The 22,184-nt window shown below is 43.2% G+C and overlaps 1 protein-coding gene across 5 annotated transcripts; it reads left to right on the forward strand.

Annotated features, from left to right (window-relative positions):
* Positions 1-889: 889 nt before the first annotated feature.
* LOC136445864 (uncharacterized) lies at positions 890-21,824 on the forward strand. Of its 5 annotated transcripts, none has more exons than XM_066444067.1 (15): positions 894-1,189; positions 6,047-6,802; positions 7,589-7,694; positions 8,623-8,767; positions 9,684-9,812; positions 10,231-10,674; positions 10,957-13,820; positions 14,188-14,304; positions 15,356-15,871; positions 16,112-17,068; positions 17,510-17,637; positions 18,565-18,904; positions 19,229-19,411; positions 20,204-20,416; positions 21,114-21,824. In XM_066444067.1, the coding sequence occupies exons 1-15, from the start codon at positions 1,044-1,046 to the stop codon at positions 21,327-21,329; spliced, it is 7,260 nt and encodes a 2,419-aa protein (XP_066300164.1). In that variant the 5' UTR covers positions 894-1,043; the 3' UTR covers positions 21,330-21,824. The 5 variants fall into 5 exon arrangements, with proteins under 5 accessions (XP_066300162.1, XP_066300160.1, XP_066300164.1 ...); XM_066444068.1 differs by having other exon boundaries at positions 10,960-13,820; XM_066444065.1 differs by having other exon boundaries at positions 890-1,189; positions 10,231-13,820; positions 21,117-21,824.
* The last annotated feature ends 360 nt before the right edge of the window (positions 21,825-22,184 follow it).

The raw sequence follows: 22,184 nt of genomic DNA on the forward strand, positions 1-22,184 counted from the left end.
AGGATTTGGACTATCGCACACCGGGGCATGCCCCTACTCTTTTTCGAAAGGTGTGGTGGGTTCTTTAACGTGCGCGGGGTGTGGCTCTCCCCAAACATGGGACCTCCATTTAACGTCCTATCCGAGGGCGATATACAGGCGATGTATAGCCTTAATGTCGCCTACCCAATGCTGGACGTTAGTCATTTAGTCATCATTAGGCTGACTACGCTGACTTCTACGCTGACTAATGGGGAGAATAATTTTCCAGGGGAGTTCGGCTACCAAAGGGACGCGCAGGGAGATGGGTTCCCTTTTTGGCCGAATTTTACGATCCCTTTCCCCGGTAGGAAGGCCTGGCGGAGGCTAACGTTGAGTGACAACGCGCTAAATTTATCGCTTGTCGGCGATAACGATAATAAAACTTTACAGATCAGAGCTCGGTACAAGTTTTGGCGCCAGCGCTCTGCCGCTGTCAAGATTCCAATCACTTGTGAATGAATCCTCTGCAACGAACGGTCTCCAAACCACACCTAGCCTCACGGCGCGTTGAGAAATTTTGACAACGCCAAAATGTCAAGAACATATCGGGCGCGGAGCGTCATCTGCAGTAAGTTTTAAATTCTGAATAGCATGTTAACAGGCACAAAGAAAGGGGACGTACGCGTAGTGAAAAATAATGCGTTGAAACTGACTCGTAAAACGCAAACGAACGTACGTTGCTCAATCCCCAGAAAACACAGAGGGCGACGCACAACTTGTGATCCTTTGTGTGTTCGACAGAACATGCCAACAGAACACTGGCAGTTGTGGTTCTTTCCAACGTTCTGTGCATCATTTACTAGCCGTTCTCTTGCACATATGCCGTAAAAGATAGCGTTATGGAGCCCTAAAACCGACCAAGACGCAACGAAGGACTGTCCACAACATGTAATCGCTGGTCCCTGGACAGGCAATACTTTTGTTGCCGTGTTCGGTAAGGCCAAGGTCTGCGACCAAGTGCCCAAGTTCCGCAAGGCGGCGTACTTAAACCTGAGCGGTTTCTGTGGGACTTCGGGACCAATATGACAGCTTCGTCTGACTACCCGGGACAACATTCCACCAATGGCGGAGACACAAGGGAACTGGCAGGGGCTTTTGATTGGGCCCTAGAGACAGAAGAAAGACTTGGGTGTCAGGGAGAGTCATGGGCATCTTTGCAGGAGAGAAGGTACGGTAACCGTAACTGTTGGCGTTAGGAAAATAATACAAAAAGAAGCAAACCTGGCACTTCACTAGCCTCTACCAGGCTCCGCCGGATGGCTGGAAAAATAGTAGAAATTGGCCGTAATAGAGTGAATAGTGTGCCAAGGGAGTTAGCTACGGAGGGAGTACATTCTGCCATCGACGTCGATGGCAGAATGTACTCCCTCCGTAGCTAACTCCCTTGGCACACTATTCACTCTATTACGGCCAATTTCTACTATTTTTCCAGCCATCCGGCGGAGCCTGGTAGAGGCTAGCACTTCACTATTAAATAACTATTAGTATAACTATTAGCCGCTTGTTATGTATGTTTACGAATTCTTGCCACACTTTGTACCATGTACAATTGTCGTGCAATAAAGTTCTTCTTCTTCAAGTTCTATTGAAATAATTTGAATAAACAACGGTAACCCGTCAAAGTATGTGTGTGGAGTCCACGACGTTTTTAACCTCCATTTTCATTCGTTTTGATGAATTTGACAGATAAACTGTCTGTAATGCCATCCATCCACTGAATTGGAGACATATAACGTTAGCTCTCTTGGCTGCAAAAACGATTAGATAATGGACAGGATGGAATCGCGGCGATTGAAAATGGGTGATTTTTGGTCGATTCCCAAGTCTTAGCCCTCTGTAAGTTTGTTTGTACATCTTTCAAGAACTTATGAAATATGATAATAACTAACGCAATTTCGGCTTCGGAAATGTGTATTCTACGTACAAATTTATCCGACTCAGTGTCGTGTTTTATGTGGACGCTGAGCATAGAACTCGGATAGATCACAAAATGGATAACAATATGTCTGAAATAGACTGACTGACAAGCTATTTTAGCTTATCAATGGAATCAACATGACGTCTTTTGTGTTGGTAAATTGAAACAAGCTGTTACAATAAACCTTGAGTGAAGCGTCGGGCCCATACGGTATTGCTACAAAACATCCGGCTAAACACGCTTTGAGTGTTCTATGTTCCTCGAATACCCAAAGCGACGAGCTAAATGACATCAAAAACACACTCCTCGAAAGAAATGCATTAGGGAAATACCGAAACTGATTTATGCAAAGAAACATTTTGGCGCCAAATTCCCACATGTTTTTGAGGCGTCGGTTTCAGTCTGGCGGAGTAATAAATAAGGACCAAATCTCTTCACATAAAACGAGGATCAGAAATCATTTTTATCTGTAATTCATAATCTTTATTGTGTATTCAATGTAATAACTTGTTTGGGGTAAAACTGGTCAAAAATCTGCGTAAAGGGTGATCTTTTTTGTACGGTAGTTCTGGACTACTTTGTAGACGCGCATGAAGAGGAAAGTACTGCGGTCAAAACAGCTGAGTTGAAAGTCGCGGCACATTTCAGTGTCTCGTGGATACTTCGTGGACTTTCTGTCGTTTCCAGCTCAACAAACTCTTAATTTCCTTGCTACTGTGTCTCGACGAGTGGGAAACCGTACACTGGAAGGTTGTACGCAAGGTAAACGGTTCAAATAACTTCTAGCATACTTGTTTATTTTGTGAAATGTGGGGGAAATTAGGATGCTTGCATCAAAATTTATTATAGTCGTGAGCAAACTTTACGTGGCCAGAACGTTTAGTAACAGTTTTCTTCACGTAGCTATAAGTCCAAGACCGAATCTATCCCTCAAATTTTCTTTACTAAATTTGTGTGCTTGATTATAGTACTAGTGAACTTGTTGTCAAATTTTCCCAGGCCACATGTGGTGTAGAAAAGTAACGCCTTTTGTATTGGCCTTTGGTGACCCCGAAAACTTTTCATTAGGATTCGTGGAGTATCGAAATTTCACCACAGATGCTGTAAAGTTAGAAGTTTACTCTTTAATTTTCCTGAATTCGTATTCAGGAATTTGTTCTCGACCTGCAGATATGTAAGTTAATTTGACAGGTCTGTAAATTATGTTTTTCATTAACCATTGCAAGGTATCAAACAAATACAGTACTGGTATAAATTGTCATGAGAAAAACACCAAGCCCCCCTCCCCCTCTATCATGGGAAAGAACAAACTCACTACTGTAATTCACTTTATCTTCACGGTAGCAAAATTCCACGGTGTAAGGAAAATGGACATCCACGATGGCGGCAGGTGGTTTACAGAACGGATGTGTGAAGGAATCATAGATAATAACAACAATTTTTTTTCACAGTGATGATAAGTGTAAACAGTAATTACCTAACATAAAGTTACAGTGAAAGAAACAAGAATTACAGTACATGTAGTATCTCTTCGCTTTGTCATTGCTATAGGAATTTTCACGCTTTTCCCTGAGGACGTTTTTCGTTTCAAAACAAAGTGATTTGTCTTTTCGCCCACATGTCATATGAAACGGTAGCTGTCTCCAAGGAGGTTCCTATGTCTCCAAGGAGGTTATAGGCACCTCCTCCCTGTCTCCAAGAAAGTTAGAACCTCCTTGCTGTGTCAAGGCTGGGGTTTGGTTGATTGATTATCCTGTGACTGTGCAGGGAAAGAATTTCACCTTGAATATGCACCTATGTTTTTTGTTATACCTGTCATATTAACTGTATGAAGATACAGTTTCATCAATTTTGGATGCACGGTGAAAATTATTTTTGTCCCAACTAGCAAATTTCCATAAAGTAAAGTTATGTAGTCATTCATTGGAGATTTATGTCTATTGACATCATGACAATACTGTGGAGTTACAATGAAAGAAGTGGAAAAAATGCAGAGATGACAAAGTCTATTAATTTGAATGTGAAAAAGATGTTGGAGTATCAGTGAACACTGAAAGGTGAGCTGAAAGGAACCGAACACTGTCATGTTAAACAATTTATAAAGGACAAAAGGGAATGTGGTTTTGTTCCAGAAACTTCATTATTCAAAAGAGAGGGATTACAATGAACATACATGTACCAAGGTTTTCTCTTTGCATTCAGCTTGCATAATTTGGATTGTGCACCTAAAGCGAGGAGGTTGAAGTTTGTAAGTTGTAACATCAGGTACAGAGGTTTAGATACTGTAAGTTCAGAAATGTCTGTGGTGGTTTTATTTTTACATTTTTTAGCAGTGGTCTTTTACCCCGAAATCATAACACCACGAATACATATTTTGTAGTTCTATTTTACTACAGATTACAGAATAGTTTCAACTTTGAACTTCAAACACAAAACATCCTTTTCTCTCCTTTTGCCGCAAAATAAAACCACTGCAAAAGTAAATACATTTACAGAGTTTGAATATATATGAGTCATTTGCTGCGCTGTGTGCAGACTAATTCTGGTGAGCTATGCTTTATTTGCCATTAGAAAAATGTGTTCTCTCGTGTTACCATGGCAACCATAGACTCAGTTATGTAAGTAATTACTAACATGAAACGCATGCCACAGATGCCTGCCTTCCTTCTATGTGCACACTCCAATCTTCTATAGTAGAGTCTGAACCCTAGCCACCCTACCTGCTTGATCTTCATGTACTTGTAGCCGTATTCTCAGGTGTATACATCTACTGTACATTGCTAGTACCCCCAAATAGCCCCTTCAGGGGCAAAGTAGGGGGATGAGTTGAGGTCCCGGGCTAAGGCGGGGAGGCCTCCAGCCTGGCACGGAACGACTTAACGATGGGAGCCGTCGCAACCATGCCAGGCGGGGTATTCCACTGGGGGATAGTGAACTTTCTTTGCATTTCTTCAAGTGCGGTGATGATGAGGCAGGTATCTTCTTTTTTTCCCCTGTATCATAGTTTTGTCCAAGTGATGCACAGTGATTCTCCAAGCTTGCTGGTTATATTATTATATAAGTTATAAGTCGGTTCACAGATTAAACTGCGCATGCACATGCCCATGGCTTTCAACTACATCTTTGCCCGTGTTGCAGATCTAGCCGTGAAGCTTCGATTCTTAGTGCCCACCTTTCCCTTAACAGTAACACACCTGCATGATGATGTACTGTTGTCAACTTGTCACTGAAATTGTCCAAGAAATCCCTGAGTAAAGGATATCCAACGTCTGTCTAGATGCTTCTGCTCCTTCCAATGCTAGCTTTGATCATCAGTATATTCTGATGAGTTTGAACTGTATTTTAGTACGGATGTCATGCCTCCTGTCACTATGCCTCTCTGCAGTCGTTGCTAGTCTGTTGTGCTCCTGTATATTTACTATCTAAACCTGAGCTTATGTCAATCGATTAACTTCTGCTTTGAGAAATTGGCTTTGGTACATGTACATGGAATTTCTGTAATGCTTTTTGATGTATCGTCATGAGAAACCAACCCGAGCATTTTCCCGATCCAGCCGGTATGTAGCTGCTTCTTCCTAGACCTAACGTTCCTCTGTCTCGGCTGAGGGAGAATGTTCGCGTATTCAGCGGGGCATTTGGGAAGCACGCAGAAACAGTATGGCTTCCTTTCTCCTACATGTACATGTAGCGGTGGAAAACATGAGTGGGCAATTGCAATGTAGCATTAGAAAAAAGGGATCTGATTATTCTCCTGTACCAGTATGGGGACTGATATGATAACTGATCTGATAACTACATGTAACTAAAATGCTGTTGATCTAATCTCTAACAGCCTAATTTCAGACCCCTCCAATTTCAAATGTTATCACTTTCAGCAACACAAATTGAATGACTTTGTGAATTTTGCAATTCAGTACCAGTAGAATTTGAATTAAGAGATTGCCTGGTGATTTGATATATATTTCAAGCAGTTGTGTATAGATATACATTGTACATGTATGTATTATACATGCTATGAATTTTAGATAGATGGAAAAGGGAAGGATGGATCCATTTCTACCTTGAACTTTGTTTTTATGGAATTTTGATTTATTTTTCGTATTCCAGAGGGTCTGCTCAGAGGTGCCCTGCTCCGTCCATGATTGGCTTTGGTCCTCAAGCATCCCCTGGGAATCCACCGACTTTTGTAAGGCCCCCCACCCCGCTGTCCCTGCCATCCACTCAATGTGCAAGGCCCCCTAACCCTGTGGAGTATCTACCCCATATTACTGCTGCTCAGCACAGGTTCCTGCCACCATCAAGCACAAGGCCCCTTATGTATCCAGGAAATGTGAATGCTCAGAGTGCACCAGGGCCCCCAAACCAGCCGGCCTTTTTGCCGCGTCCTTTTCCGATACATGCCTACCCTGTTACCGTTGTGACTCCAAATGTTTATCCTAACGTCCAAATATCCGGCGTAAACCAGCAGTGCCCTGTGCAAGTTCAAGGTCATACAGTGAACTCAAACAGTACGACTGTGGAACCCCATCCCGCCATGGAGCCGAGATTCCCCACAAAAAACGTGCGTACACGCCCCCTCCGACACCGTCCCGTGACATATCAGCCCTTCGTTCTGCCCATACCGGTGCAGCACCCCCCTCCAAGCAGGTACCCCCCTCCCATACAGCAACAGAGTTGTTATACCTCCCAGGCTGGCCAGTTCCCCCCCACCAGTGTTCCACCCCCTTCTTCGTACCAGTCCCAGAGTTACTCCAACACCACGGCATACAGCGAGCCCGACTGTGCCAGTGGACAGACTGGGTCTAACTGGGGGGCAGGCTGGGAAGACTGGGAAGTAACAGAGCTGAAGAAAAGTCTCTACAGGTAAGGTGCAGCTTTTTTTACAGGTTTGCGTAGCAAAACCTTTGTTGGATCCGTAGGCATGTGTGGTGGCCGCCATCTTGAATTGTGACGTCACAGGGTCGCCATACCATTTTATTGGGAGTGGTGTTTTTTGGGGTCACTAGCGTTCTCTCTATTTTTAGCAAATCGGCACACAACTATCACACATTCAACTCAAATAAAAAGAAAGATTCATATATCAATACCAATTCATATTTATAAAAAGATCCCGTAATCGCTAAACTAACATAGCAAACCTGAAGTATATGTAGCACTAATACTTAACTCTAGTTGTGTTTGGTCCATGGCTGCGCATACTAGTAGCAAAACCTGATCATGCTTTGGCCAAACAGCACATTAAAGTAAACTGCATATTGCATGCAAAGCCAGGGATTTGGCAGATAAATATATTTCTAAAATATTACGCCATGAACTCAAATAACATTTGCTGTTTCCAGGTGGACACACTCATAATACAATGTATTATGGACCGACTGGATGACTTAATATGCATGTTTACAAAACTTTGTTGTATGACGTTATGAAAATCTAAATGTACCATCAAATTTTCTTACTTTCCCTTTGTATTCTTCGTGTATCTTGTACATCTCCATTAAGATGATGATACAAGAAGTAAAGAAAGTTTATAATTCTTTTTTTTTAAATTCTTTTTTTATTCTTTTTTTATTTCTATTTTTTATTTTTTTAATTTTTATTTTTTTATTAGAGTCAAAATTTATAATTCTTTATGCTGTCTTCAATCAACAGAGAGTTTGCGACCCTGCTTGGCAACCATGGCCCCCTGGGTGAGAGAGACCAGCCTGTGTTAGGGCTCTTCATGGGGATGCCAACAGAAGCAAGGCAGCTCATCAAGGTACTTCTAGAAGAGAATCTTCTTGAGACTTCTAGAAACTAGTAAAAAACTCATGTAATTGCTGGTCTTAATGCATGTTACATACAACAATCTATACTGAGTAAAGTAATAATGTGTTGTCTTTATATTACTGTTAGTATGTTTGTCCTTTCTTTAGAAATGTTCATATTACAATTATATCTAACTTAGCTTAGAAAATTAAATAACCCTGCATTCGAAATCTTGATATTACTATACTTTCCTGATTTAGCTGCATGCCCCTAATTTACACTAGGTTACAAATTTATCTTTGAGACAGAGCTGAAAAATCCCTGTTAAGGCCACGCCAATTTAATTTGTTGCTTCTCTGAATAGCCTGTCCTGTTTTTCCCATTTTGAAAAAAAAAAAGGGTCACTATTCCCATTCACAAATTTTAACTCCCAATTTTACTATCTGCTCAGTTGTTAAACTCAATAGCCACCAACATAGATTATAAAGGCCTGCACATACCTAAAAAGTGTGGTCACATTGATTATAAGTTATAATTTTTCATCTATTAAAACTATTTCTCAATATCAATTCATATATTACATGGCAAAAGGTAATTTTGTAACTGAAATCATAGCACTAGATCAAGGAAGGGGGTTCAGTGCATAAAATGAGCCATATAAAGCTGAAACTTGAATAATCATCTTATTCTTTATGTTATGTAAACCCTTATCTTCACCTCAAACTATTTGCAAAATTTTTTTCCGCCCTGTCGCTCAATTTTTTTCTGAAAAGATCCAAGAAACAACAAATAGAATTGGTGTGGCCTAAGCATCTGTAGAACCCTAGTTAATAAACCGATTTTGATACTTTGCGGAATGCCTGCTTGGTGTATGAAAAGCAAATAAAGTATGTTGCGAAAGGAAAGTACAGTAATTGTGTTGAAATTTTGTTTAACAGGAAAGTGGGGGTGTGAAGGCCTTTCTACTACAGAGCCCGAGGTTCAGTGAGGAGGACGGGAAGATTTTCCTGTCGGAGGAGCCGAGGCCACGCGTGACTGTTACTTCTGCAGACAGCGGGCAGGGAAGCTGGGAGAATAATGCAGGTAAACAAAGTTTGTTTGTTTTGTATTTATTTGTTTCGCCGGTAAATCACATTTAGGCGTAACACACCAGTTTTGTGTAGTAAGGACATGCTGTATAAGACCTGACTGTAAGGTTTGAACAACTCACACTGGGAAGGACTGCTACAGACATTATACATTTGATAATGTACAATAAAAGGAGACAGCAACGTCATAGCCATTGAAAGACCTAACCAAATGTATTGATGGCTACACTGAGAGAAAATTAAGTAATTGCACAGCCTAATTAGACATACATGTAGAGAATGGTTAACTAAAGGAAGAAATTACTTTTATTCCTGGAAATTTACTTCAAAGAATGTTGATAAAATAGACATGGTAAAAGTTTAGAACGTTTTCTCTTATAAAGTAGTTAAGTTTAAATTGTGAAGTTTTTAGTCTACCAAGTTTTGGGGCTGCTTTTAGATTGGATATAGCCTTCTATGTCATACCTGGGCCTGATACGGGTGTTCCGGACTGTGTGATAACTATCCGTACTATCACATGAGGTTCTAGAGTTGTATCACATAGGCTTCCATAGAATATTTCGAATACATTTCGAGCGCACTGGTTGTGCTGCAGTCGAAAATTCGAATACCGGATTCGGAGGTTGGAATCAATGTTGTTCCAGTTTTTAGTTCAAGGACACAAAACTCCCTCAACTTCTGGCGCATTCCTCATTGAAATGTGTGTTTTCTCGGGTGGGCATGACATAAATAAAATACAACACGGTGTATTCCGCATCACCCTCGGTCCCAGCCCGACTGCGGGTCGGAATGCCCTCCGGCCTACAGCCTTCAGACGATCCTACCCGCGGTTGGGCTGGTACCTTGGGTGATACGGAATACCCCGTGTTGTATTCTATATTTACTGTATTTCTAACTCTGCATTTTGATAGTCTCCTCCAGGCCTACCAGTGGCATCAACCCCAATGCGATGGAGTTTATCCCAACCGAGTGCTCCTTCAGCGAGGGTAGCTCTGACGATGTGTTTGTGGAAGGTGAAACATATGGTTCTGAAGAACCAGGTAAAGGTTATGAATATCATGATAACTACTGTAAATGCATTTAAGTTTCGGCTGGTTTGATTTTTCCATTTTTGCTGTAACCTCTTCAACGCAAACTTGAAACTACTGTGAAAGTGCATATCTTGTCTTCTGCCCACCTACCACCTTGTTTCAACTAAAAACTGCCATTTTCTCCCTACCTTGAAAGGAAATCGCAGCTAACTTAGATGCATTTGCAGTACATGTTTTATATTCGTAAAATATAGTGCTCAGATGTCCATCCAAATTTTGACTGATTTTGGCTTAGATGCACATGTTTGAGATTTTTGAATTTTTGGATTGAAATGATAGGACACAGTGATTGTATTTCTCAACAAGAGAACACGCCTATTCCTCAAAACGTTTACTTTATTTGCTGCATGCAATTCCTTCCACACAGATTCAGAATCTACATTCAAGGAGATAGCGTCAGCTTACGGTATCAAAGTCACTCGGCCCGAAGACTACAGCCTTGAAGACTACAGCCTTGAGGGCGTATCTGAAGTCTCCCTCCCAGAGGCAATGCCAAAAACTGGGCCTTGTGAGTCGGCCCAGAAAGGGTCTGGTGACATGGTGAACCGTGAGGGGATGGGAGGGGCAGAGCACACGTTTGAAGCATCGTGGGTCGTTTGGGATGAAGAAAAGAATTCTGATTTCAGCCAATTTACAAGCAGTCGTGGAAACAGACATTGGTCAACTGTCACCGGACAGACAGGACAGCTGGACAGCAGTTTAACCCTTCCAACTAACTATGACTATGAGAACAAGGACGACTGTAGAGCCACTGCTGCTGTGGAGCTTGTTGGGGTCGAAAACTCTGAGCCTGTGGAAGAAATAGCAACAGGTGATGATTCCAATCCACAACATGCAGAGTTTGCCATAGAGTTAGATAACAATGAGCAACTGGACTCTGTGAAAGGGAGTGAATTAGTAGTAGAGTATGCCCCTGAAGAGGCTTGTATTGTGGAGGATGAGCTGGATGAAACCAGAAAGCTTGATGTAAGTCATGAAGTGATGGATTATGATGATGCCATTTCAAAGATGTGCAAGGAAGCCGATGAAATGTTGCAGGTATTTGATACATCTGGTAATTTGAGTACTGACTCTAATAACATGTATCACTCAGCAGATGATGAAGACTTCACTTCTGATGGTGCAGTCTCGGTGCCAAAAACAGAGGGAGAGGCAAACATGCCTGAAAGTATAACAGAGGATGGAGTCATTGGTGGAGAGACAGCTATCACTGAGCATGCCCCATGTTCCTGTGGGCCTGCTGTTGACTTCCCAACCTTTCACGAAGAAACGGTCACCGTCGAGCAGTCCTTGGACACTTTCTTTCAAGATTTGGAGTTAAACAAAGACAGCAACATTGATGTGCAAGAACATGACGACACTTACTGTCAAACAAACTCTAACGAGAACAATAACAATGTTGACAAGCAACCTCTCATCGATCAAAGTACCGAATGTGAGACCAAAGAAAATGTGGATGCAGAGCATGTAATTGAAAATTCAATGTTAAGGGAAAAGCTGTGCCAAGCAGAGATGACTGAGTACAACCTACGTCAAGAACTGAACCAGACCAAAGCACAATTGGACTCCAACTTAGATAAGATGATAGATTATCAGAGACAGTTGGAAAACGTAGAGGAACATTTTGATAGAGTAATTCAAGAGGCAATAAAAAAGTACACCATCAAAATGGAGGCTAGGATGAAGGAGACAGAGGACAACCTAGATGAGACAACTGCACAAGCTAATGAGAAAGTAGCTGCACTGCAAGAGGAGTTGGAAACTGCCAACAAAGAAATAACAGCAAAAGAATCTGCTGCAGAAAAGTCTCGCTTGAAGCACGCAGATGTTGAAAAAGAGCTGAAAGAGAGACTGAAGCTTGTTGGAGCACAGCTGTTGAATTCCGTGCAGCAAAACAGCAGCCAGGGTGCAGCATTTACAGAACAGATACATGAACTTCAGGAGAAAGTAACTTCTGTTCAAGAGGAGTTGGAATCTGGCAAGAGGGAACTGAAAACGAAGGAGTCTGCTGTAGAAAAGGCGCACTCACAGCATGCAGCTGTTGAGAGAGAGCTCACAGAGAGATTGGAGCTGACTCAAGCACGGCTGCAGAAGTCCTTGCAGAAATACTGCAGCCAGGATGTACCAGAAGATGAACAAGAGATGCATCAACTACAGGAGAAAGTTATTGTCCTTCAATGGGAGCTAGAATCTGTCAAGAAAGAACTGAAAACAAAGGAATCTGCAGCAAAAATGTCCCGCTTGCAACTTGAAGCTGTTGAGAAAGCACTGACAGAGAAACTGCAGCAGTACTCTAGCCAGGATGTCACAGAAGAATTGAAAAAGACGAAGGAGTTTTCAAAAGAAATTGAGATGAAGGTACAAGCTGCTTTAGAAGATCAAAGACAGATGCAGAGAGTAGAAGTTGGACTTAGAGTGCAGCTAATAGCTGCCAAGAAAGAAATGGAAGTAAAGGAGCTTGCTGGAAAGAAGGCTTGCTTGCAGATCACAGCTGTTTTAAAAGAGCTGACGGAGAGACTTCAGAAAACTGGAGCAGAGCTGTATAAGTCCCTGCAGCAGAATTCCAGCCAGGATGCAGCAGCTAAAAAACAGATACAGCAACTTCAGGAGAAAGTGACTGCCCTTGAAGAGGAGTTGGAAACTACCAAGAAGGAACTGACAATAAAGGAGTCTGCTGCAGAAAAGGCTCACTTACAACTCGCAGCCGTTGAAAAAGAGTTGACCGAGAGACTGCAGCTTACTGAAGCACAGCTGCAGAAGTCCCTGCAGCAAAACTGCAGCCAGGATGTTCAGGAAGAGTTAACAAATGCTCAGGAGCGGGCGACCCAAGCAGAACTTCAGCTCGCAGCCGTTGAGAAAGAGCTGACAGAGAAACTGCAGTTTACTGAAGCACAGCTGCAGAGCTCCCTGCAGCTGCAAAGGTCCCTGCAGAAGATTTGCAGCCAGCATGACCCCGAAGCATTGAAAAAGTTCCAGGAGTGGGCAACTCAGGAAGTTGTCAGGAGTCTACAGCAGAAAAAAGAAATTGAGATGACACTGCAAGCTAATACGGAAGAATTGACACAGATGCTTCAGGAGAAGACAGAACTTCAGGAGAAAGCAATAACTGCTCTTCAAGAGGAGTTAGAAACTGCCAAGAAGGAATTGAAAGCAAAGGAATATGCTGTAGAAAAGGGGCAATTGCAGCGTGCAGCTGTTGAGAAAGAACTGACAGAGAAACTCCAGCTTACTGAAGCACGGCTGCAGAAGTCCCTGCAAGATTTTCCAGAAGAGTTAACAAAGGTTCAGGAGCGGGCAACTCAAGCAGAACTTCAGCTGGCAGCTGTTGAAAAAAAGCAGACAGAGAAACAGCAGCAAAAATGCAGCCAGGATGTGCCAGAAGAGTTGACGAAGGCTCAAGAGCGGGCGACACAAGCTGAACTTCAGCTGGCAGCTGTTAAAAAAGACCTGACGGAAAAACTGCAGCTTTCTGTAGCACGGCTGCATAAGTCCCTGCAAAATTTTCCAGAAGAGTTAACAAAGGTTCAAGAGCGAGCAACTCAAGCTGAACTTCAGCTGGCAGCTGTTAAAAAAGAGCTGACAGAGAAACTGCAACAGAACTGCAGCCACGATGTGCCGGAAGAGTTAACAAAGGTTCGGGAGCGGGCAACTCAAGCAGAACTTCAGCTGGCAGCTGTTAAAAAAGAGCTGACAGAGAAACAGCAGCAAAACTGCAGCCACGATGTGCCGGAAGAGTTGACAAAGGCTCGGGAGCGGGCGACTCAAGCTGAACTTCAGGTCTTGAACTTCACCTTCCATTGGTGCCGTTCTGAGCTGGAAGAGCAGTACCGGGAGGGGGAGAAGATGTACAGATTCTTCACGGAGAGGTGCAGGCTGGGGGAACAGGAGCTAAAGAAGTTCTGCTGTAACTGGCAGGACTACACCAGTGATATCCTAAAGCAGATCACGCATGTCCAGGTTTGTGCCTATGCTAAAGAATGCTTTACACATAGACCTGAACTTATTCTTAGTAGCATACATAGTACAGTTGCTAGTGACCCTTGTGTAGTCTTTCTGTTAAAGGAAGTTGGTAAGAATATCCCTTGAACTCTTGAAAAACGGCCTCGGCCGAATGAGTGTATATTGTATACTTTCAAGGTTAAATAAAGGTTGAAAAACAAAAAAAGACTTAGTTGGGAAATGATAAAGGTTACATTTAGGATTGGTGATCATGTCAAAATTTGTGCAAAATCAAGTCGACCAATGTGCCAATTCTCTTGTCCAAAAATTATGAAAGTTGTTGTGTCTTCAGTTTTTGACTCTTTTGTCTTGACCCCTCCCACAGCTGCTCTACTCCAACAACGTGCAGAAGCTTCAGTCCGGCCAGCAGCTGTCCAGCCTTCCCCAACTAAGCCTGGTCAGGCCCCGCATGCCACACCTACCTGATCTTACTGCAGACATGGTGAGTACACATACAGTGGTGATAACTCCATTTATGTCATGCCTCGGCCTGATACAGGTTTTCTGGACCGTGTGATAACTATCCGTATCACATAGGGTTCGGGAGTTGTATCACACAGGCTTCCATAGAATATTTAGAATGCATTTCGAGCGCTGTCGTGAATTCGAATACCGGATTCGGAGGTTGGAATCAATGTTGTTACAGTTTTTTGTTCGAGGTCACAAAACTCCCTCCACTTCTGGCGCATTCCGCATTGAAATGTGTGTTTTCTCGGGTGGGCATGGCATGATTGAAATACAACACTGTATTCCGCATCACCCTCGGCCTACGACCGTCGGGCGATCCTACCCGCGGGAGGGCTGGTACCTCTACGGCCGTCGGGCAATCCTACCCGCGGTCGGCCTGGTACCGAGGGTGATACGGAATACACCGTGTTGTATTCTATATGTACAGTGTTTTTTCTTTGGGGTGTTTGTTATGTTGGTGTGTGTTCGTAGTTGTGTGAATGTTCTGTTAGTAGAGGGTCGGCACTCAGCAGTCAAAGACTTTTTGAGTCTCGCCATATTGCTCACATGAAAGAAAAGAGAGCTATTAAGTAGTATCAGGATATCCAAACAACCTGCAACCATGTCAGCTGGACTTCATACACACATAGAGACGTAGAAGAGGCGCTCATCCATCGTGAAAAATGGCAGAACCAATAGAGAGAGTGGCAGGAAGTAAGTGGGAAGATTGCGTCAACACAAAGGTCAGACTTGTGGCAGTGGCAGGAAGAATAGTTCAGAGGTGGTAGAACTAGTTGTTAATCAGACATGACAGTCCAGGTCATGGGGTCAATGGAAACCTCTAAATAGTTCATGGAGGCAAGAGATCTTAGAACTCTTGTTTAGTTCTGAAGCCAGATTGCCAGGATACAGAGAAGGACTTGTTATGTATAATATTAACCTGTTGCATGACTGTAACAGATAAACTCTAGTAGTGGTAAGCACAGTACAACCATATTCAACCCATGACTTATCAAAGGATAACATTTTTTTATTTTTTTCCTCAGCTGAGCCCACCTGATAGCTACAAGCTCCATCTTGTCCCGCTCTGCCCTGTTGTAAACCAGTCGAGCACCGGCTCAACCAACCCTTCAGTGGCCATGCCTACTGGCGATGTAGATTGGTCCACCTGCATGGCACCACCACAACCTGTACAAGACAACACTTCCACTCCTGACGGTACCAGTCCTCAAGAGGCAGGGAATGAAAACCAGCAGTCAGATCAACATGGCAGCTTACCTTCAGACTCTAAAACCTCATCAACTCAAGACAGGAAGTCTCCAACACAGGAGAAGAGAAGTCCTGACGGTGACGTTCAACCACCATCGAAAGCCAAAGTTTTGGAGGACAAGCAACGTCTTCGGCTGCCCTCCGGGATCTCGAAAGCTGCTTCTGTCGCTAGCGGTGCAGTCTCGAAGAGGAGGACACGCACAGAGTCTGGAAGCAGCTGTGGCTCTAACGTGACTGAAGCAAGTGTGGCCTCCCCAGGTCCCCCTGGTCCCCCTGGACTGGTCAATCTGCAGGTAAGAATGATTTGGATTTGGATTTATTTAAGGTAAGAATGATTCTTGTCTTATGATAGGGATGGAGTTACATGATTTAGGCATAGACATAGGTGTAGAGTGCTGTATTAAACTTTAGCACAGTGAAGTAACCGTTTAGCACACCATTCTCTATTGGTTACAGGGGTAGGCAGCAGGGAGAAGGTTATATATTATACATGGCATTTTATTGATGTCTGTAATTGTTCTTCTTCCCACTAGGAACCAATGACGGCCCATTCTACTTCAACTGCCAAATCTGTGAACAAATCACCTCATGAAAAATCTCAGAAGGCTACCAAGACTAGTATGGAACCATGTAAGAGCAGTACAGGGAATAAAGATTCTCTCCATCCAGAAACTAGCCAATCAGGTTCAAGCCAAACTAAAGGCAACCAATCAGCGAGCATGGTGCAAGGAGCTGCAGGACAGCCTCCATGTCTCAGGCAGATCGATCCTCAACCGGCCTATCAGAATGTAGCCTGCCATGACCAACCAGCTGGCTACCTTGCAGCACATCCAATGGGCTTTGTGCAGTCTGCTCCATTCCCACTAGTATATGCAGGGCAGCAAGCCTTCAGTGTTCCAACGCAGGTGCCACTAGGAGCTGGACTGCAGTTCGTGCCTGATGTCCACCAGTTCTCATCTACACCTCCAGGTGGTGTCTTTGAGTTTGCCGGTCACCATCAAGTGTCACCAAATGTCTCGCAAATGAAGCAGGGAGTACACCCTCAGGTGCAACCAGGTGCTACTAAAACAGCCGAACCACCTGCTTCACTACAACCGAAAAAAGTACTGCTGAAAACACCTGCTAGTTTCTCAACAAAAACGACAGACGATCAGAAGACGGCTTCCTTTACCCAAGTTGTCCGACCTAAATCCACCATCCCTTCACACAAGGCCAGGGCACTGGCACAACAGGCTCGCACAGAGGATGTGCTGGACACCCAGAACAAGTACCAGGCCTTGGATTCTGGAACTGAAGACACCTCAGAAGTGGTTCAAGAAGCCACACGTACACCAGAAGCCCAGAAGGCTGCAGAAAACAGCAGCACCGATGAAACTGTGAGAAAAGTGAAGAGTCCCGTCTCGCAGCTGTCGAGTGTGCACGTAGAGCAGCTCAGCAACTTCCCTGAGATAGAGGACATCAACAACACTGATGATGAGTGGCAGATGCAGGTAAGGGTTTCTCTCCATTGTGTGGTTCAGGCAGTAACGTTACATGTACACATGAACAGTAGAGTAGTAGTTTGGGCTACAATCTGGAGTTCTAAGTGATTTGGAGATGCAGACGAATTTAAGATATTTTACAAGTTTTGGTTTTTGATGCAGTGAGTGAAGAATGTTGATGAAAAGAAATAGAGACCTTCCCTTGGCTAGATTTGGCTGCTGCATTCTGCAATACATGTTCCAGTAGTTTGGGCCACAATTTGGTGTTTTAAGTGGTGCAGTACGTCCTGTATAGTTTGGAGATGCAAATTTTAAAGTATTTTACACAGTTTGGTTTTGATACAGTGAGTGACAAATCCTGCGGAAAAGAAATCAAGACCTTGGCTAGATTTGTATCCTTTTGTTGTGTTTTGTCTCTGTTGTATGATGACTGTTTCTGAACGTTTTCAGCTGAGTAAGAAGAAGAGAAAGGTGCTTACAGCGGTGAAGGAGTCGGAAGTTCCACCGACTGGTAGCAGAACTGTGGCCAAGCAGAAACTTCTGGACAGGCTTCATGCAGACCTGCCAGGCTACTCTAAGTAAGAGTCAACTACAGTACTGTAGTTTTTGAAATTTTGGTGGTGGTTTTATGTTCGCAGTTTTTGTGGTGAACTTTTCACTGCAAACTTCAAAACCTGTATCTGTATCTATATAGCCAGTATAACCGCCATTAGGCGTAACACACCAGCTTCGCAGGCACGCGGCGCGGCAGCAGCTGGTCATATTACACCGAGCGGTCTGTTACACCTAGTCTTTGCATATCTGTCTGCAACCGTTATTTAAAGCTACTTAGTGATGAAACTCCTACAGTACTTGATGACAACGAGTTCCATTCTACTATGGTTCTCGGGAAATACGAATTTTTGAACACATCAATCCTTGGCTGATAACTCTGGTACTTAAAAGCATGACTATTTCTAGTCCTCTTCTGAGCTGGCATTAGATACTTATCAGTCGGTACGTCCACAAGTTTATTAGTCATCTTGTACATTGTGCAAAGTCTGGACACTGTTCTCCTGTCCTCAAGTGACATCCATTGCAGATCTGCTTTCATTTTTGTTACACCAGCGCCCCTGTCACCTCCAGTATATTCATTATTGTAAGTGACTATTGTGCTATTGTTAACTTAAAACCACCGCGAATACTCTATTTTTTCCTTTCCATGAAATTGAATCACTTGTTGTTGTTGTCCTTGTTTAACGTCTATTATATCGCTAGATGTAGTCTCATGGTGCTGGAACCCACCACAGTTATCAAAAAGAGTAGGGGTCCTTCCCGGTGTGCATGGACCAAACCTTACAGTCTGGTTTACAGGTTGACATCATGAAAATGTGATAGTCACCTTTTATGACAACACTTCCACAGGTAAATGTCAATAGAAGTAATATTGTAGGATAATTTCATGATAAATGAGTTGAACCATGTTCAAGCCGGGCCCATGTTAATGTGTGCTCCCATACCTGTAGGGAACAGTTGGTGGGCGCGGCTGCAGCCGTCCGTCGTGCGAGACACGGCACCCTCAGCAGCCTGCCGTTCTGCGTTATCAGCACGATGGTCAAGGCAGAACTCTACAAGAGTCAGTCGCCGGCCCAGGCGGAAACATCAAATCAGCCCATTGCCCAAACCCCACCCAGCAACCAGGTCCAAGCCACACCTAGCAACCAGGTCCAAGCCACACCTAGCAACCAACCTGGAACTCCACCCGGCGACCATGCCACTACAGCCCCACTCAGCACAGAGGCTCAGTGCACAGCCACCGTCCAGTCCTGTGAACCTCCTTCATGTAGCAAAAACGAGATTATGGAAGTGAGTAATTTTCCAATTTTTACAACATGAACGATTTATGTCTGAAAAGGAGGTACATTTGTAAAACACTCTCAACGGACCAGCGACAATTAGCCCCTGGCAGCAAGAGCTTTTGTAACATAGGCTAGTAAAGCACCCCCCCCCCCCCTGAATTCAAAGGTATGGAAAATGATTTTAGTTAGTATTTACATCCTACATATTGTGTATATAACATGCACAATATGACAAAGAAATAGATTAAGTGATTCAAGTCCTAATAAATCTATAAACACGTAGAAAGGGCTATGGAAAATTTTAAATTTTCTTATGCTGCTGTATTTTCAGGCCACTGAAGGAAACCTCCAGCTTGCCAGGAGCCTCCTTCAGTTGAAGTACAAGACGGAGATGTGCTTGAACTTCCGCAGCAGTGGCACCTGTCGCTTTGGCGACAAGTGTCTGTACGCACACGGGGAGCGGGAGCTGCGCCGTACGCCCAAGCTGACGCCCTGCTCAGCAATGCAGCAGAAGGTGTGTGAAATATAGGAAGTTGAGTGGACTGAGAACTGACTGGGCAAATTATCTTCATGGAGGTTCCTCCATAGAGTCCTTGGAGATAGTTTGTGCAGCTCTGATTGGCCATCCTCCCAGCAGGCCCGATATGCTCGGTTCGTTACCTCCCATAGCGGCCCTGCCCTTTCAAGCCAGTAAAATTGCTTCTGCTAACGTCACCACCAAAACGGCTTTCCGAGCCAATCAGAGGGTTGGCTTAAGCTCATCTAGAGCAAAAGCGTAAAGGACGCTGGGATGCTATCAACCAATCAGGTTACGTCTCAAAAATAACAGCTGTTTGTTCCAAATAAGGCTAGATCATTAATTATTCATGAGCAACTGTCAATAACGTCGCCAGAAGCGATTTTACTGGCTTGAAAGGGCAGGGCCGCTATGGGAGGTAACGAACCGAGCATATCCGGCCTGCTGGAAGGATGTGATTGACAAACTTTTCATGGTGTGATGATAATAGTTCTCATTTTAGACAATAAAAGTAATAGATTTCAGTTGCAAGTAGTGAGTACTTTATTAACTCTTGTATAAGAAAGCACAAGTACAAGTACATGTTTGGCGATGTAACAAAATTTGTCACCTGTCATTTTAAGCTTACGAAAATACATTTTCATCAGTCATGAAGTTAAGATTTTTTTTTGACAGACAGTCTGGGGTGAAATTTTTGTCCAGCTGTCCCAACTAACTTTCTTTCCTGGGACAAGTTCTGGAGATAGCCCTGTTATAGAGACTGATTCAAATCTGTATCAAAATTTACAGGGACACTGCCCACATGGTGACGGCTGTATCTTTGCACATTCCAAGAATGATCAGAAGGGATCGGCGAAGACACCTGAGAAGTCACGGCCTGTCACAGCTGTGAGAACAAGGACCTCCCCAACAGCTCGCATGCGTCTGGTGGACCTGAAGAAGAAGAAAGAGCAGATAAAGGACAGATTTGACGAAAGGAGGCCTCTCTGGCAAACCTTAGAGGTAGAGTAATATGTATTCTTTCTTACTTTTCTTGTAACTTCTGTCTTGTCCTAATTCTGAACCAGAACATGAGATATCAAAACCTGTTCCCTTGTAATACTGTAAAAAGCTGCTAGGAGGTCCATTATCAAACTTCACCATTGTTTTCCTGACCCCTACCCACCTACCAAATATCACTTGAATCCATCCACAGCTTCTCAAGTTGTGTGATTTAAGAAACACACACACACACACACACACACACACACACACACACACACACACACACACACACACACACACACACACACTCCAAAAGCACCCAAAACATAACCTTGGCAAAGGTAAAAATTGCAGTTAAAAAAGTGGAAGATGCAGTATAGGTTTGTAAGTTTGAAGAAGACTGTGGAAACGCTTTCGTAGGCTTTAACTCATTGATTTGTTTGAGAGAGAACACCCTTTAGATATTGCTGGTAACAGGTCAAAAGTTATGAATTGTTGTATGCGCTTTACTTTAAATGGACTCTTTCAGAGGACTGAATGTGCACAACACCCAGAACTAACAGTCTGCAATTTAGTGCACTTAACTGTAATAAGCAAATACATGTAGTATACAGTAATTACATAAATTATTAAGATAATTTGTCTTAGAATACAGGAACATATATATTTGTATAAACCAAAGTTATAACACTGAAATACGTTACTTTTCTTGTAGCAGACGAAACAACCGCCACAGTCGCTTGAGGCCGACGTCTGTGCCATTTGTGTGGACGACCTTTACGACCTGACGGGGTCGTGTGTGCGCACGCTGGACTGCGGGCACCGCTTCCACGACTCCTGCGTCTCACGCTGGCTCCTGAAGGAAGAGCGCACGTGCCCCTGCTGCCGCCAGCTCGCCTTGCTTCCGGAGGAGTTTCCACGCTTGAAGTGATCCACGTGAATTATAGAAACAATTCAAGCTGCGCAAAACCAGAGTGTATACATTGGAAGACCAGCTTCAGAAATCTAATAACAGATTGGATATTGTATTACTCACACTCAGGAAAGCTTGTGTGTAACAAGTGGAGTGAATTGGGAAAGCCAAAGTAGAATTTATTTCAGGTTTACATGATTGAATTCCAAGTTAGGACCAGGTAGAATTGTTAGTGTATACTTCTCCCTAACTTGTAAGCAATACAAATGAAAATCGGGGCCAAATGGGTCACCCCAGTAACAGAGTTAGCAGGGACAAAGGTAGAAGTCATTCATCAGTCTTAACTCCAAAGAAAATTGAAAAGTGCTTCTATTTTTGTACTTAACTATGGCCTTTCTACACATTTTTCTTCAGAGATTAGCTAGGGACCAAACCATGGAAAATGCCACCATGGGATGAATATTGTTAAGAAATGTTACCATTTGTTAATCAGCAAGTGTAAACATTAGTGGGAAGAGCTTTAGCAACAAAAGGTCCAACAATATAAGAACAATAATGGCAGAAATCTTATGCAGAACAGGACCAAAAATGCCCAGTTTATTTTCATAGTTTTTCCGTCTAATTCTGAGTATGTAGTGTTACGGTTGTTATTGTAGCTACTAGATTTGGTATGTTTATTTAAATTGCTCTGTTTTGTAATGAACTTTTGTTGTTGCTGTCGCAGACCTAACATATTTAACTCAAAAGCATGGTTGTTTTCCTGAATGTTTATACCATGTAAGTCGGATATCAGAAGGTACAAACACATTCAAATAGTTTTGTATGTGGTACATTTGTACAAGGAGTAATATGGTTTGTTGTTAGCAATGTTAC

Source organism: Branchiostoma lanceolatum, chromosome 12 (assembly GCF_035083965.1).
Source record: "Branchiostoma lanceolatum isolate klBraLanc5 chromosome 12, klBraLanc5.hap2, whole genome shotgun sequence".
Taxonomy (NCBI): Eukaryota; Metazoa; Chordata; class Leptocardii; order Amphioxiformes; family Branchiostomatidae; genus Branchiostoma; species Branchiostoma lanceolatum.